Consider the following 16,309-nt stretch of genomic DNA (forward strand, 5'->3'; position numbering starts at 1 on the left):
GGAATAATTTTCTTTACTTAAATCAATGGATAATAAATCCATACGTAAACATAAAATACGCTTCAATTGGGTTTTGACACTTTTTGGAGCGAAATCATTTTTCGGTGAATGAGTGAAACGATGCGATTCTGCGTGAAAAACTCATGCGCGATGCTCTCCATGCAGAATCGCAAGCGAGTCAGCTCGCGCATGAGGCTTCGGTGAGTGAGATTTGAGCATGATTCTACCAACACTGATCATCCTTAGCACATCGACAAATCACAACACACCGACATCATCCTTAGCACACCGATCTTAGCACCGTCACATCATCACACCATCGGTGCTTAGCACCGTGAAAAACGTTTTTTGCAATCTGATTACGATAATTCCAGGGGCTATTCTCCATGATTAATTCTTTTGAAAAAAGTTCCCAGAGGTAGGAAGTACCGGTTCTCATGATGCATTTCACTTGTTTTATACTGCTGTGCGATCCGAGGTGCGATCTGTGGTTTTAAAAGTTCACTTTCACTTTGTGATCAACTGAAAAACTAATAAAGCCTGTCCACGTTAAATTTCTTAGACAATGTCTAATTGATTTGTAGCCATTTTATCAATTTGGACGAGAATGAAAACATGCTGAAAGCATCACGTAAAGCGGAGAGATTCATCTGTCGTGTAAATTGATCTTCTCGGTGGTTTGTGAAAATTTAAAAAAATCGCATTGTATGATGGGTGTCCGAAATTTAACGTGGACAGGCTTTATTTCGGTAAAAACAAAATTTTACGGTTGAAACTCGGCAAACAAAATACCGAACATTGAAATGCCGATTAAGTGTATACATTCCAAAAATTGGGTCTGTCTATACATACACTACACACATACACACGAATATACCCACATACAGACATCAGCTCAGTTCATCGTGTTGCAATATACTATGGCCCTATATGTCCCTTATCAAAGGGTAATTTTTATTGTGATCCTACAGCATTTACATAAACTTAGTGTACAAGTAAGGCAAAAAGTGGGACATTCGAAATCTATATAACTCACGTGTAATTTCGTGTAAACACAAGCTTCAACCACGAGATAAGAGTAAACATACAGTAAACATTTGCTTCTTCTTTATTTAAACATTTTTGTTCTACAATAAGGCCGATTCAAATATTAAAACACAATTATGTCTCCCCCCTCGGAGTTTTTGCCCAAAAATAATTTTGTGAGGGGGCAAAAATAATTAGGATAATTTTGAGGATTTTCAAAACAATTTTTAATAAATCCGAGGAGTTTATTTTTTACTTTTTTCATTTTAATATTTATTTTGTATTCTCCCCCTTGACCTTTCGAAGACCAGTAGGACATAATTTTAATTAAATATTTGTAATTAAATATCTCCAACTTCGATTTATTTTTTTTTAATATTATTAAACATTGTTTGCCTTTCTCGTACAACAAAGTTGTACCGAAAGGTTATCATTTTACTCCAAGAATAAACTTTTTATAGAAGGCTGGAGACCCGACAGAGGGCAAAGCCTAGTTGATCTCTATTGAATTTAATAACGATCGACCGTTGCGTTTCAAAGTTATAAAGAAAATGGTACATCGAACCGAGCCATATAAGCGCCATATAAAGTTGGTATCTAAACTAAATACGAGAAAGGCAGTATCACTACTCGGTGAATTGAGTTGGGTTTTTGAATATAAATTCAATTCGCTGGTGTGTTTTAAAATTTAATAACCTAACTAGTATTTACACAAAATATTTACAATAGAAATTTGATATCCTAGTTGGGGATGAGCTCCCGGATCATAAGTTGGTCGGAGTGGAAGAAACGGACCCTAAATCTTTCCTTACTCTCTCCAAAGCGTTATTCAAGAGTTTCAATCCTAGCCAAACGGTGGAACTCAGAATTTCGTTTCCTGAGAAAACTTGTTTCCTCAGGAACTTGTCTTGTACTCTTTGGAGCTTCAGATGATGAGTTTTAGCGTAGCTCTCCCAGACCGGCATGTCATATTCGATCACAGGGAGGATGATTTGCTTGTAGACAGCAAGCTTATTTTTCAGAGACAATGACGACCGGCGATTGATCAAAGGGCACAGTAGTTTCAAAAAAACGTTACGCTCGTCATCGTCTTGTCAACCTATTGCCTGACAATAAGCTTGCTATCGAGAGTCAAGCCAAGGTAGATCAAAATCTGTCAAAAATCCAAGTAAATAATTTTTTTTCACAATATGTGGAAACAGCTATTGGGGCAATACATGTGATGAGATAGAGGTGGAGTGAAGGTAAAAGCAAATTTGAAATTCATAAAAGGCTCGCTGGGACCTTCAATGGCGTTTGATGGTCATCTTAAGGAGGACGGAGGAAACCAGAGTAGACGGGATGCGATACGACGCAACAGAGAAGCAGCTCGTTGATAATAATTGTTATTCTTTCACATGAGCTGCGTCGGACATCGCGTTTACTCTGGTAGCACCCTAGGAAGCAGCAAAAAACGAGCCCAAGGAAGTTTCGCAGAACGCATCCACCGCAACAGCAAAGAAGGTTTCGAGCGCCTCAACTAGCACAAATAGACGTCAAGGGAACAGCTGCCGTCAAGCAGAATGCCCCAAGCTGCCCTGATCTAGTTCACAGGCCGACTAGGCTATAAAGGATTCTAGTTCTAGGCTAGAAAGAATCAGAGCCTCGCGATTCATCATTCGAATACCAAACTGTTCTTCTCATGACTATCAATTTCGATACTACAAAATTCCGAAGGCGTCTTGATAATTTCCTACCAAATAATCGCTGCAGACGCCACAGTTATGCAGTGTACAATTTTATTTATGTTGCTGAAGTTAACGGCGAAATAGTAGTTTGTGCAACTAGTTGCAAAAAGATGATTTTTTCAGCACGAGTTGTACGTTTATCCAATGAGGCTTGCCGAGTTGAATAAATACTACGAGTGCTGAAAAAATCGAGTTTTGCAACGAGTTGCACACACTATTTTTTGCAATAACGAAAAATGGGCTTTAATATGATAAATCTAGACCAAAACGATCCAATCTGACTAACTTCACATTTTCATTCTTGCCAAAACATCATGTTTGCTGCAAACAACCAGATTCCATATTATCGTGTCACATTGCATAGCTCGACAAACCATGAAGAGATAGATTAACCTGCCTTTATTACGTATTGCCAAATTCCTGAGGATGATCCTCAACACCCTCCCAGGACAAGAACATCCGAGGTCCACCGTCTGGCCGGAATAAAACCTTACATGAACGCTTTGGTGAGTGTAAAGAAAGTTTAGGGTCCGTTGCTTGCACCTCGGACCAAGAAGCGCTTAGGACGCTAGTTCCAATCTAGGTTATCAAATTTTATTGTAAATATTAGTGTACATAGTAGTTAGGTTATCAAATTAAAAAACACTAGCGCCTCCTGAAGGCCGTCATGATACATTATATTTAAAAATTAACAACATAATAATAATAATAATAATTAAAATCGAAGTTGGATGGCCAAGACCGATCACTGTACATGTTAAAAATAATTGTAGAACAAAAAATGTTTAAATAAAGAAGAATTTTACTACTACTACTACTACGCGCGCGAGCCATTTCGTTCGAGATGTCGCGAAAAGCAGATCGTAGTCCCACCATCGGCTTCGGCGGAGCTGCTACCGGAAATTTTATTCTCATCGATGGTGTGGTTCATGCGGTCGTTCACGCTCAGATTAAATTTTCTTGTCTGAAGTACTAACGATTGGCTACCATCAGAAAGTAGCTCTAAGTCACAATCGAGGCGAGTTGAATTTTGTTCAAAGTAAAACTTCATTGCTTGGTGAGCAGATGTTTTCCATCGGTCAGATTTTTCCATCGGTAGAGAATCACGAGCGCGGTTATAGAAAGACGCTGCCGAACATTATTCGCGTGGATAGCTGTAACAGCGAAAATTTCCCTCAAGATTAAAATTTAGAGGTAGTCTGCTACTTGTTTAAGTTTTTTCATCCATGCGAATACATATTTGCAGCTTCTCCTTCTGACGCGCGCTCGGACCGGACTAATGCTAGATTCTGCTACGATACAAAACATTATGCTTTGTTCTATGAAAAAGTTCGTCTTATATCAACTTTCTCAATCACTGAATCATTGTTCAAAATTGTCCACAGAAGAAGAGTGGTTAAGTGCTGGACAAACATCATATAATTGAGCTCAGAATCACGCTAGAATATTTCACTGAAAAATTTTCTAGTTCCTAGCGGTTGCACTATAGACAAATTATTTCAACTTAACCTTCCTCCCAAACATAACATAACACGATTCATTCCCACTTATGTGCCTCACCACCAACTACTGGACTGCGCGACAACCATCCGATGATTCGGCTCTACGCACGCCGTTAATTGCCAGATCCAAAAATGCTGCTTGTAACACGGATGTAAAGATGTCACTGGGACCGCTTCTGGACGCCTTGGTCCACTTTCCATGAAATCCAGAATGAAAATGACGCGCGCACGCGAAACAGGGGGCTTTTTATACACAGGAAAACGAAGCAGTGGATCAAAAGGCCCGTACCTTACAATCTGATGTCCGTGATGAGGATTTATGAACGGAATTGAATTTTTCACCCGGCTTGGAAAGGAATAACATTTTCAATAGTTTAACGTTAATAATCAATAGTATCTAGAATTGGCAAATTGCTGGAGAGCTTGAATCTTACTTACTTGATACTTGATGGGCTACAGCTCTTCGATGAACCTACGCCGAATGGAGTATCCTCTTCCACTGTACTCGATCCTGGGCCAATCGCTCCAGTCGCCCTGAACATTGAGCGCCCTCAGGTCTTCTTCAACTGCAACAAGCCATCGTGTACGCGGCCTTCCAGAAGCCTGCGGCTCTTCCGGTTCTCTCTAAATATTATCTTCGCTTGTCGTTCTTCCGGCATACGAACAACGTGACCAGCCCACCGTAGTCTGCCGATAAGCTCAATAATATCCAGCCCTTATACATGGTACAATTCGATTCATGCGACGCCGCCAGATACCGTTCTCGTGTTTACGCCGAGTATTGTCCGCAGCACCTTACGCTCAAACACCTGAGAGCTCTCGATCAGCCTCCTTTAACGTCCATGTCTCATGGCGCATAGCCACCGGAAGAATCAAGTAGTATAAAGCGCGAGTTTTGTTTTCGTTTGCAGACTACGGGACTTAAGCTGGTTACGAAGTCCGTAATAAGCCCATTTGCAGCTGCAATACGCCTTTTCACCTCGCGGGTAACATCATTATCGCACGTCACTTATGTTCCAAGATACAAATTCTTCTACCACTTCAAATTTTTCACCATCCAGCATATTTCGCTACCACCACCACTAATGAACCCACGTTGATTGCCAGCGACCATGTACTTCGTTTTGCTGGTATTGATCGTGAGTCCAACTCGCTGTCTCCTCTTAAAAGGCGCAAAAGCCTCTTCCACGGCACGACGATCAATTCCGATAATATCGATATCATCCGCAAACGGAGCATATGCGATTTTGTGATAATGGTACCTTCTTTGCAAAGTCCTCAATCGCTCCCTGAGCGCTATATTGAACAGTAGGTTCGAGAGTGCATCACCTGCTTTAATCCATCTAAGGTAACAAATGACGTCGAAATTTCATCCGCAACCCTTACACTTGATTTCGATCCGTCCAACGTTATACGAATCAGCCGTATCTTCGCCGGAAAACCATGTTCAAGCATAATTTGCATAATTCAATCCGTTTCACTGAATCGTACGCCGCCTTGAAATCAATAAACAGATGATGTGTCTGCAAGTGTACTCCCGGAATTTATCAAGGATTTGTCTCAGGGTAAACATTTGATCCGTCGTTGATCGTCAGAAAACTCGCTTGGTATTCGCGACGAAGGACTCTTCAAGCGGTCTCAATCTGTTGAACAGAATAGGACATAATTTTGTACGCCGAATTAAGGAGGGTTATTCCTCGGTAATTGCACTCCATCTGTGCCCTTTCTAAAGAGAGGGCAAAGAGGCCGTCCAACCAGCTCAGGCATTTCCTCATCTTCCCATATTTTCGACATAATAGGTGCAGAACTGTCAAAGCTGCTCACTGCCATGTTTGAGAAGTTCAGTCCCGCAGCCTTATTGTTTTTCAGCTCTTTGACAGCTTTTTAACCTCATCTAGTGTAGGGGACTCACAGCTTGTCCATCGTCACTAATATCTAGCTGTTCTCCGATGCACTACTTCCTCCATTCAACAAAGTCTCGAAGTGTGTTTCCACCTCAGCCACTTCAGTTTTATCTGTCAGCAAATTCCTTGTTGGTCGTTGCACAGACGGAGATGGCGCTGTCTTTCTGCACGCCATTGACAGACTCATAAAACCTCCGCATATCGTTCTGCTCCATTTTTCCTGCGCCTCACTAATCACTTGTTCTTCGTACTCTTTTTCTTCCTGCGGTGGGTTCTTTTCTGCTCTTGTCTCCTTGTACCGATCTCTATTCGATCGGGTACCGACACCAACATCCGGCTTCTGGCAACGTTCTTCTCGCCTGTCATCTCTGACACTACATCGAACCAGCCCGTCCTGGGTCGCCTCTGTGCAGTGCCTACCACTTCTCGTGCTGTTGTGCTCACGCTCCATGGATCGACTCCATAGATCGTTGATGTTGTCGCTAACGTTGATTGCACTTATCCGTTCGTCGAGCTTCTGGCGGTACTCAGCGATGCTCCTTCCGCGACAATCGCTGGATAGTAACGCATCGTTCGCTGTGATCTTTCGTTCGATACAGTTGACAACCGTGATCGAATTTTACTGACAACGAGGTAGTGATCAGAGTCAATGTTCGGACCTCTGAATGTCCGCACATCGATAACATCCGAGAAATGGCGCCCATCCACCAGAACATGGTCTATCTGGTTGCAAGTTTCACCATTTGGTTGTCTCCAGGTGTGCTTTCGGATGTTCTTTCGTGCAAAGTAGGTGCTACGATGGCCATCCCTCTGGCAGCAAAATTTACAGCGTAGGCCTGTCATTGGTAGCGGAGTGAAGGCTCTCCTACCGATTGGAAGTCCTCTACCGACCTGAGTTAGTCTCCGATAACAATTTTCCGTCATGCTTTGGGCACTCTCCATAGGCTTTATCAAGAATTCATAAAACGTGTCCTTCACGTCGTCGGATTATCGTTTGTCGGTGCGTACACTGATTAGGCTGTAATAAGAATTTGCCCGCATCCTCAACACACAGTTCGCTAATGGGTTTCCACCGCATCACTCGCTTCATCTGCTTGCCCATCACTACGAAACCAACTTCCGAATCTATTGATAAGCAAATCTCGAAAATCCATCGAAAGATAAAGACGCTATTAGCGTTTGAAATCTACCCTAATTTCGTGACGGTCTCGAATTTGGAAATTTCGGTTTTACACCCTGTATCTGAGTCTTCTCCTTAGACGTAGTTTACGTCAAAAATTGAAATTGTTAGTACCTACGGTGCAAGATCTACTCATTTTCTTTGTATCGAGCTAACAATAGCCGAAATCGGATGCAAGACTGCGAAAATACGATCAAAATTTTGCCATATTTCTCGAGGTGAACCCAAACTTTTAACGGAATGTATCTAGCGGCTTTACTGAAAATGAGCATTTGCATCAAGGGCTTACGATGTGACTATTTGCTACCGCCATCGGGGGTGACATGTCTTGGTGATAGGGTCATCGCTCTCCCCGGCAGTCTGGAGGTCGTACAGCAAAATCGTTCAAAAGGTCTCTTATATTTAGTCGTCTTGCCCAAATACAGTCAACCATCTTTACAAGCATTCTAAATAGTTTAAACAGTGACCCATTCTTACCCCCATTTGACCCCCCGACGACGGTACATTCAAATTGTTAGTAGAACAATAATTGGTTAGAGAATAATGTCCAATAATGAATTGCAATCAGTGTTGATTGCAAATTTTTCTTCTTTCCTTAAAATGATATTCAAATCCAGAACATTGACTCTAAACCACTAACAGAGCCACAAGTTGCGTTCTCTTGATCCAGAGTTGAAATTCATCGACCCAAGTAAGTCCAGTAGTAAGTAGGCTTCAAATCGCCAATAGTTCCACTCCAAAGTTGATTTTATTCTTAATCCGAATAGGTTCGATCGCGATTTCAACAAAGCAAATGTTGTCCTGCATAGTAAGAAAAAATGCACGCTGTGGTATAAAATGGTATAAAATCATTACAAAAGAGCAAACAATAAAAATTTGGGGTTGTACACATGCCACCGAATATTGACTAATAATCCTTTTAAGCCAAACAAATCAGTGGAAGGCGACGGAAACGGCAGGATGTGACAGTTGGCCCACATATTTTTGGTCAAATCTTGCCGATTCCTTCTGGATTAATTGTCAAATCCTGTCGTTTCCATCACCGTTCCGCTGTATTTCGTAGCAGTCCCAAATGTCACTTCTTTTAGATGAGATTCAAATTGTTCTCTATATGTAAGATATTGCACATTAAAAAATTCAATAAAGATTTCGCCAAGAGCGCTGGGAATCTACGCAACGGCTATGATAATCACTATTGTGTATAATTAAAAGCTATACTATTTTATTACACTGAATCAATTTTGCAAAAGACATGTAGTGAAAGCCCGTTGCTTGTAAACTGTTGAGTTCCTAAATTTTGACAAAATATGGTGACAGGTAGAATTTGATTCAATTTAAAAGTTTTGAAGCAACCAAAAAAATGCACTAAACAGTGAAATTCAATAAAATTTAGTAGAAACATTCAACAGATCAATAATTAAGTACATCCAGAAGAAACACGATATTGTAAGGAAGGTTATTTTGCGAATAATATCACTTATCACATGACAGGACACTAAACACCATAACACGCGCATCCGTCCTCCGCCGAGAGTCATTTCTGACTAATTGAAACCACAATCATAACAGAGCGACGACGCGCCTCATCGTTAAGGGTTAAGCGCCTCGCCGCACGCCAACCAGCCAGACGCTGCTTATCGTATAGACCACAAGCAAGCACTCGCTCGCAGAAGAAACCTGATCCGGTCGGTCAAAAATTGCGCGGTTTCGTTCACTCTCGTTCTCGGCTCAAAGTGTCGCTCGGTGCGATCCTACATATTATCCGTTTCTCTTCTGAGGCTGCTGTCGCTAATTCATGTCGCATGCCTGCGTGCGCGAAGTCATGATATTGATGGGGTGGGTTTGCGGAATGCAAAGGGGAGGTTCAAGTCAACATTTTTTTTCCGAACGCCTCTCGAGGACCTCCACCGTTTAGTCTAGTTGATTGTTCGATATGTTTGGATAGATACCCTTGCTCAGAGAGGCTCGACCCCGAGAGCCTTAACGAGAGAACGAGAGAGATTCAATTCCTTATAGTCGTGTGATCACGGGCACTTGGTTATGGTTATTTTTCACTATAAAAGCTTCCTGTCCCAGCCTCAAATCGTCAGTCAACTCGCATTTAGCAAAGTAATCTCAACTAAGTCAACTTTTGTTATCCAGTTAACAAAACAACCCAAACTACCAAAATGTACAAGCTGGTGCGTATTATCTCTAGTGCCTCAACGGGAATGGGATGATCTTCAGTGAAAATTTTGAAAGTGCTAGTGATCCAATGGACTGATGAAAACTCATAATGATTGGGTAGTGATTAGAAACAGGAATCTGATTATCATTTGAACCCTCGTTACAGTTCGTTTTCTCGTGCCTGATCGCCGCTGCCGTCGCCGCCCCAGCTCCAGGAGTCGTCCTTGCCTCTCCAGTAGTCCACGCTCCAGTTGTGCACGCTGTCCACGCTGCTCCAGTTGCCGTCAGCCACTCTTCCAGGTAAGTGTCTCGAAAGGATTCGTGGCTAGCGTAAACATACCTCACGGTCGATTACCTTGCTCTTCCCCACAGCCACGTTGTGCACCACGCTCCAGTCGTCAAGCATGCCGTCGTTGCCCACGCTTCTCCAGTAGTTGCCGTGCACCACGCTCCAGTTTTGACCAAGACCGTCGTTGTTCAGTGTCCACGCCGTCCACACTCCAGCTGTCCACCACACCCAGTCCTGGCCAAGACTGTTGCTGCCCCAGTTGTCCATGCCGCACACCCAGTCCTCAAGAGGTCGTCGTTCACCACCAAATCCCATCCCCACACAAACCCCCAAAACCTGAGAAACAGAACAAAGACTAGACAAATCTCCCTGGAAACCGAATCGTCCTAAGCCACAACAAATAGATTTGTACATAGAAGAATGCCAAGTATCTGTAACTGCAGTTTACCTTGTGAAAAACAGTTTGAGCTCATTAGAACAATGCGAGTTGTACATCAAAGATATGCCAAGAATGAAAACAACCATTAAAAATACACGCAACTTTGTTGAAAAAGTTTAACAATTGTGTTTGATTAATTACCGTAACGATTTCTGCTTAGACCATGATAAAACTCAATCGCAATTATACAAAATTTGAAAGAAACTAAACCTAAAGTATCTGAAAGGCATTTCACATGTTACCAAATGCCTCTTTGAACTAACATAAATGATGTACAGTTGAGATAAATATTTGTTATCTAACAAATGTTATAGATCTTAACATGACGACCGTTGCTCTCAATGGTTTATTAATTTTGAACCAAGGTGACAGATAAACAAAGCAGTGACAATGTGCAACGTTTTGTTAAGACCTGTTTAGGCTACTGTATACGCTTATCAATTGTTGTTTGTAATTGTCCCTAAAAAATAAGCAAATGATCCTCCCTGTGATCGAATACGGTATGCCTCTATGGGCACAAACCCATCACCTCAACCTTCACCTGTCGATAATAAGTTCTTGAGGTACATTCCAGGACAAGAATATCCGAAGTTCACCGTCTGGCAGAGATAAAAAAAAACACTTTACGAGCAATTTGGTGAAGATAAGATTTGTTTAGCATTCTTGCCGGACATTCGACCAGCAAAGGTCGGTAGCGACCTCAGAGCTACTAATCGACCACAGTGATGTGATCGGTGCGATATCAGTAGCGTTCATCTGCGGTGAATCCTGCATAACATTTGTTTGCATTGGTGTCGTTAGCAGAGATAGATGGTGGGAAATTATCGAGCAACTGACTGCAAAAAGATAGCGATTCCAGCAAAAATCCATTTTTACAATTCCGGATCATAATACCTGGTTTACAGTTTGGGTTTGAATGATAAAACGGCCTACTTTTCCATACCAATGAAAGGAGTGTGTAATGAGCATTATGCAACTCAAATGGGTTGCATAATACCCATTATAGCACTCATTTGGGTGCTATAATGGAAAACCAGCTCTCCTGGGCCCTCCTTAGCCGTGCGGTAAGACGCGCTGCTACAAAGCAAGATCATGCTGAGGGTGGCTGGGTTCGATTCCCGGTGCCAGTCTAGGCAATTTTCGGATTGAAATTGTCTGACTTCCCTGGGCATAAAAGTATCATCGTCTAGCTCATGATATAAGAATGCAAAATGTAACCTGGCTTAGAAACTCGCAGTTAATAACTGTGGAAGTGCTTAATGAAACTAAGCTGAGGCGGCTCTGTCCCAGTGTGGGGATGTAATGCCAATAAGAAGAAGAAGAATGGAAAACAGCATTACAAAAGTAGTTACATGATTACATTTTGCCAATTAGGTAAGTGTTCAAATAGTGTACTCTATGCGTCGCGTAACAAGTGACATTGTTTGATGGACATAACATAAGCATTTTCTAAAGGCAGGTTAATCTATCTCTTCATGGTTTGTCGAGCTATGCAATGTGACACGATAATATGGAATCTGGTTGTTTGCAGCAAACATGATGTTTTAAGAATGAAAATGAAGTTAGTCAGATTGGATGTTTTGGTCTAGATTTATCATATTAAAGCCCATTTTCGTTATTGCAAAAGTGTGCAACTCGTTGCAAACTCGATTTTTCAGCACTCGAGTATTTATTCAACTCGGCAAGCCTCATTGGATAAACGTACAACCTGTGCTGAAAAATCATCTTTTGCAACTAGTTGCACAAATCATTATTCGCGTTAACTTCAGCAACATAAAAAATTGTACACTCAACTGTTGTCTGGGCGATTATTTGAGGAAATTATCAAGACGTTCTCCTTGTAGTATCGAATTGAAGTCATGAGAAGAACAGTTTGGTATTCGAATGATGAATCGCGAGGTCTGATTCTTTCTAGCTCAGAACTAGAATCTTTATAGCCTAGTCTCGTGAACTAGATCAGGGCAGCTTGGGGATTCTGCTTGACGGCAGCGTTCCTTGACGTCTATTTGTGCTAGTTGAGGCGCTCGGAAATTTCTTTGCTGCTGCGGTGGATGCGTTTTGCGAATCTTCCTTGGGTTCGTTTTTTGCTGCTTCCTAGGTGGCTACCAGAGTAAACGCGATGTCCGACGCAGCTCATGTGAAAGAATAACAATTATTATCAACGAGCTGCTTCTCTGTTGCGTCGTATCGCATCCCGTCTACTCTGGTTTCCTCCGTCCTCCTTAAGATGACCATCAAACGCCATTGAAGGTCCCAGCGAGCCTTTATGAATTTCAATTATTTGCTTTTACCTCACTCCATCTATCTCATCACATGTATTGCCCCAATAGCTGTTTCTACATATTGTGAAAAAATTATTTACTTGGATTTTGACAGATTTTGATCTACCTTGGCTTGACTCTCGATAGCAAGTTATTGTCAGGCAATAGGTTGACAAGACGATGACGAGCGTAACGTTTTTTGAAACTACTGTGCCTTTGATCAATCGCGGTCGTCATTGTTCCTGAAAAATAAGTTGCTGTCTAAAGCAAATCATCCTCCCTGATCGAATATGACATGCCGGTATGGAGAGCTACGCTAAAACTCATCATCTGAAGCTCCAAAGAGATAAGAGTTCCTGAGGAAACAAGTTTTCAGGAAACGAAATCTGAGTTCCACCGTTTGGCTAGGATTGAAACTCTTGAATAACGCTTTGGAGAGGAAGGAAAGATTTAGGGTCCGTTTCTTCCACCTGACCAACTTATGATCCGGAGCTCATCCCCAACTAGGATATCAAATTTCTATTGTAAATATTTTGTGTAAATACTAGTTAGGTTATTAAATTTTAAAACACACCAGCGAATTGAATTTATATTCAAAACCCAACTCAATTCACCGAGTAGTGATACTGCCTTCTCGTATTTAGTTTAGATACCAACTTTATATGGCGCTTATATGGCTCGGTTCAATGTACCATTTTCTTTATAACTTGTAAACGCAACGGTCGATCGTTATGAATAGTGATCGACTACGCTTTGCCCTCTGTCGGGTCTCCAGCCTTCATAAAAAGTTTATTCTTGAGTAAAATGATACCTTTCGTCAACTTTGTTGTACGAGAAAGGCAAACAATTAATAATATTAAAAAAATAAATCGAAGTTGAGATATTTAATTACAAATATTTAATTAAAATTATGTCCTACTGGTCTTCGAAAGGTCAAGGGGAGAATACAAAATAAATATTAAAATGAAAAAGTAAAAATAAACTCCTCGTATTTGTTAAAATTGTTTTGAAAATCCTCAAAATTTTCCTAATTATTTTTGCCCCTCACAAAATTATTTTTTGCAAAACTGAGGGGGAGACATAATTGTGTTTTAATATTTGAATCGGCCTTATTGTAGAACAAAAATGTTTAAATAAAGAAGAAGCAAATGTTTACTGTATGTTTACTTTTATCTCGTGGTTGAAGCTTGTGTTTACACGAAATTACACGTGAGTTATATAGATTTCGAATGTCCCACTTTTTGCCTTAGTACACTAAGTTTATGTAAATGCTGTAGGATCACAATAAAATTACTTTGATAAGGGACATATAGGTCATAGTATTAACACGATGAACTGAGCTGATGTCTGTATGTGGGTATCGTGTGTATGTGGTGTGGTATAGACAGACCCAATTTTTGGAATGTATACAAATCGGCATTTCAATGTTCGGTATTTTGTTGCCGAGTTTCAACCGTAAAATTTTGTTTACGAAATAAAGCCTGTCCACGTTAAATTTCGGACACCCATCATACAATGCGATTTTTTAAATTTTCACAAACCACCGAGAAGATCAATTTACACGACAGATGAATCTCTCCGTTTACGTGATGCTTTCAGCATGTTTTCATTCTCGTCCAAATTGATAAATGCTACAAATCAATTAGACATTGTCTAATTGTCCGAAATTTAACGTGGACAGGCTTTATTAGTTTTTCAGTTGATCACAAAGTGAAAGTGAACTTTTAAAACCACAGATCGCACCTCGGATCGCACAGCAGTATAAAACAAGTGAAATGATCATGAGAACCGGTACTTCCTCGGGAACTTTTTCAAAAGAATTAATCGGAGAATAGCCCTGAATTATCGTAATAGATTGCAAAACGTTTTCACGGTGCTAAGCACCGATGGTGTGATGATGTGACGGTGCTAAGATCGGTGTAGGATGATGTGGTGTGTTGTGATTTGTCGATGTGTAAGGATGATCAGTGTTGGTAGAATCATGCTCAAATCTCACTCACGAAGTCATGCGCGAGTGACTGCTTGCGATTCTGCATGGAGAGCATCGCGCGAGTTTTCACGCAGAATCGATCGTTTCACCTATTCACCGAAAATGATTTGCCCAAAAGTGTCAAAACCCAATTGAAGCGTATTTTATGTTTACGTATGGATTTATTATCCATTGATTTAAGTAAAGAAAATTATTCCGATGAATTTAACGAAGAACGCGCAGAAATCATACAACGATGCAATGCGAGTTGAATCATGGAGGATTCTCTGGGCCATGAGTCGGTGGGGTTTGCCTGCGCTTGATTTGAATCGTGGAGAGATTTGAGTATTTGAGTTTACCAACACTGAGGATGATGTTAATAAAGACAGATTTTCTCTTTATAGCCTAGGATTCAATCCGTCTGAAATAATAAATTATAACCGGCCAAAGTCTTCACTTTTACTTTATAGCCTATTCAGATTACGATAATTAACGAGGTATTTTACGAAAATTGACAAGAAGAAGTTAAATAAAATGAATGAGTAAACATTGACATCAAAATACTTTATAATGTCAATACGCGTAAATTATCATAATATGAATCGGCTTTTATATTTTAGAAAGGTATTAAGTAGATATACGGTCCAGTGGTAAAATATTTTCCAAAAATAAATCCTCATTTACTGACTAATTAGTTATGTTCATATAAACAAACAAATTCATTACCGATTTTAATGTTCATTTGACATTTCTCGTTTATGCTGAAAACTCGGTAATGTAAAAATTGCTGTTGAAATTATCGTGATCCGTAGTCCAAAACTCAGTAAAATTTTACGACTCCGGTAAAATAAAGTACTATAGCAATTAACAATTCCTCGCATGAGGAATTTAAGTAAATTATTTATTATTAAAAAATTGTGACAGATGAACGATGGCGAATTGGTCAATTATAGTAAACGAGAAATGAATTTTTACCGATGTGTAGTATTTTTTAAATTTTTAAACTTTCCATGGCTCCAAACATCACCTTCTTGCACATTTTGTAAAAATAAGTTTTCTAATGACATAAAAGTAGTTTTCTGTTAACAAACGAAGTAAATATTTCGAGTATCCTACTTAATCTGGAAAAAAATGTTTTTTCTAGAACGCACCCCACCTTTCTTTAAGAATAAATAGTGGAATCAAACCCTTATGAAGTTTTCGAAAATTGTTAATTGCTAAATTAAAATGGGTCTATAAAATGTCAATACATACACAACACACGAATATACACACATACAGACATCAGCTCAGTTCATCTTGTTGCAATATACTATCTGAGACGAGACCTGCAAAGACGCTGTTCTGCTCTTCTTTTCTCTTGTTTTGACACTTGTTCTTCTTTTCATCACAGTTGATCATCAAGTTTCAACTGTTTCCTTGACTGTTTCTAATGGACCTGTCTGAACACAATAAAAGTGTATCCAATACGAATTAGTAGATTCATTTTCATAGATTTTATAAGAAACAAAACAACGTTTATAATGATTATTAATAAGCTAAACGGATGATTTGAAATACTCAAAGTGAAAAAGTCTTAGTGAATCAAAAAAATGCGGAATATTTTATTTGGGATACCAAATTTTCAAAAAAACTGCTGGTGCACCTGAGTTCTTGACAGCAGTTGACTGGCAGCAGCTGAAGTACATTTTTCCTCTTTGCAGGTCCTGTCTCCAGCTATGGGCCTATTGGCCACTTATCAAGGGTAATTTGTTGTGATCCCATAGCATTTAGATAAGCTTAGTGTACATGTAAGGCAAAAGTGGGACATTTGAAATCTATATAATTACGTGTAATTTCGTAAACA

The 16,309-nt window shown here is 40.2% G+C and overlaps 3 protein-coding genes across 4 annotated transcripts in view; 2 read left to right on the forward strand and 1 right to left on the reverse strand.

The window, feature by feature from the left end:
• Window positions 1–16,309, forward strand: part of LOC134227874 (neuropeptide SIFamide receptor) — a 580,289-nt gene that overhangs the window by 443,714 nt on the left and 120,266 nt on the right. The window lies entirely within an intron of this gene.
• Window positions 1–16,309, reverse strand: part of LOC134227873 (tetratricopeptide repeat protein 1-like) — a 258,175-nt gene that overhangs the window by 70,055 nt on the left and 171,811 nt on the right. The window lies entirely within an intron of this gene.
• Window positions 9,362–10,184, forward strand: LOC134219095 (uncharacterized). Its single transcript, XM_062697789.1, has 3 exons — window positions 9,362–9,519; window positions 9,672–9,805; window positions 9,878–10,184. The coding sequence occupies exons 1-3, from the start codon at window positions 9,508–9,510 to the stop codon at window positions 10,182–10,184; spliced, it is 453 nt and encodes a 150-aa protein (XP_062553773.1). The 5' UTR covers window positions 9,362–9,507.

Source organism: Armigeres subalbatus, chromosome 3 (assembly GCF_024139115.2).
Source record: "Armigeres subalbatus isolate Guangzhou_Male chromosome 3, GZ_Asu_2, whole genome shotgun sequence".
Lineage (NCBI taxonomy): Eukaryota > Metazoa > Arthropoda > Insecta > Diptera > Culicidae > Armigeres > Armigeres subalbatus.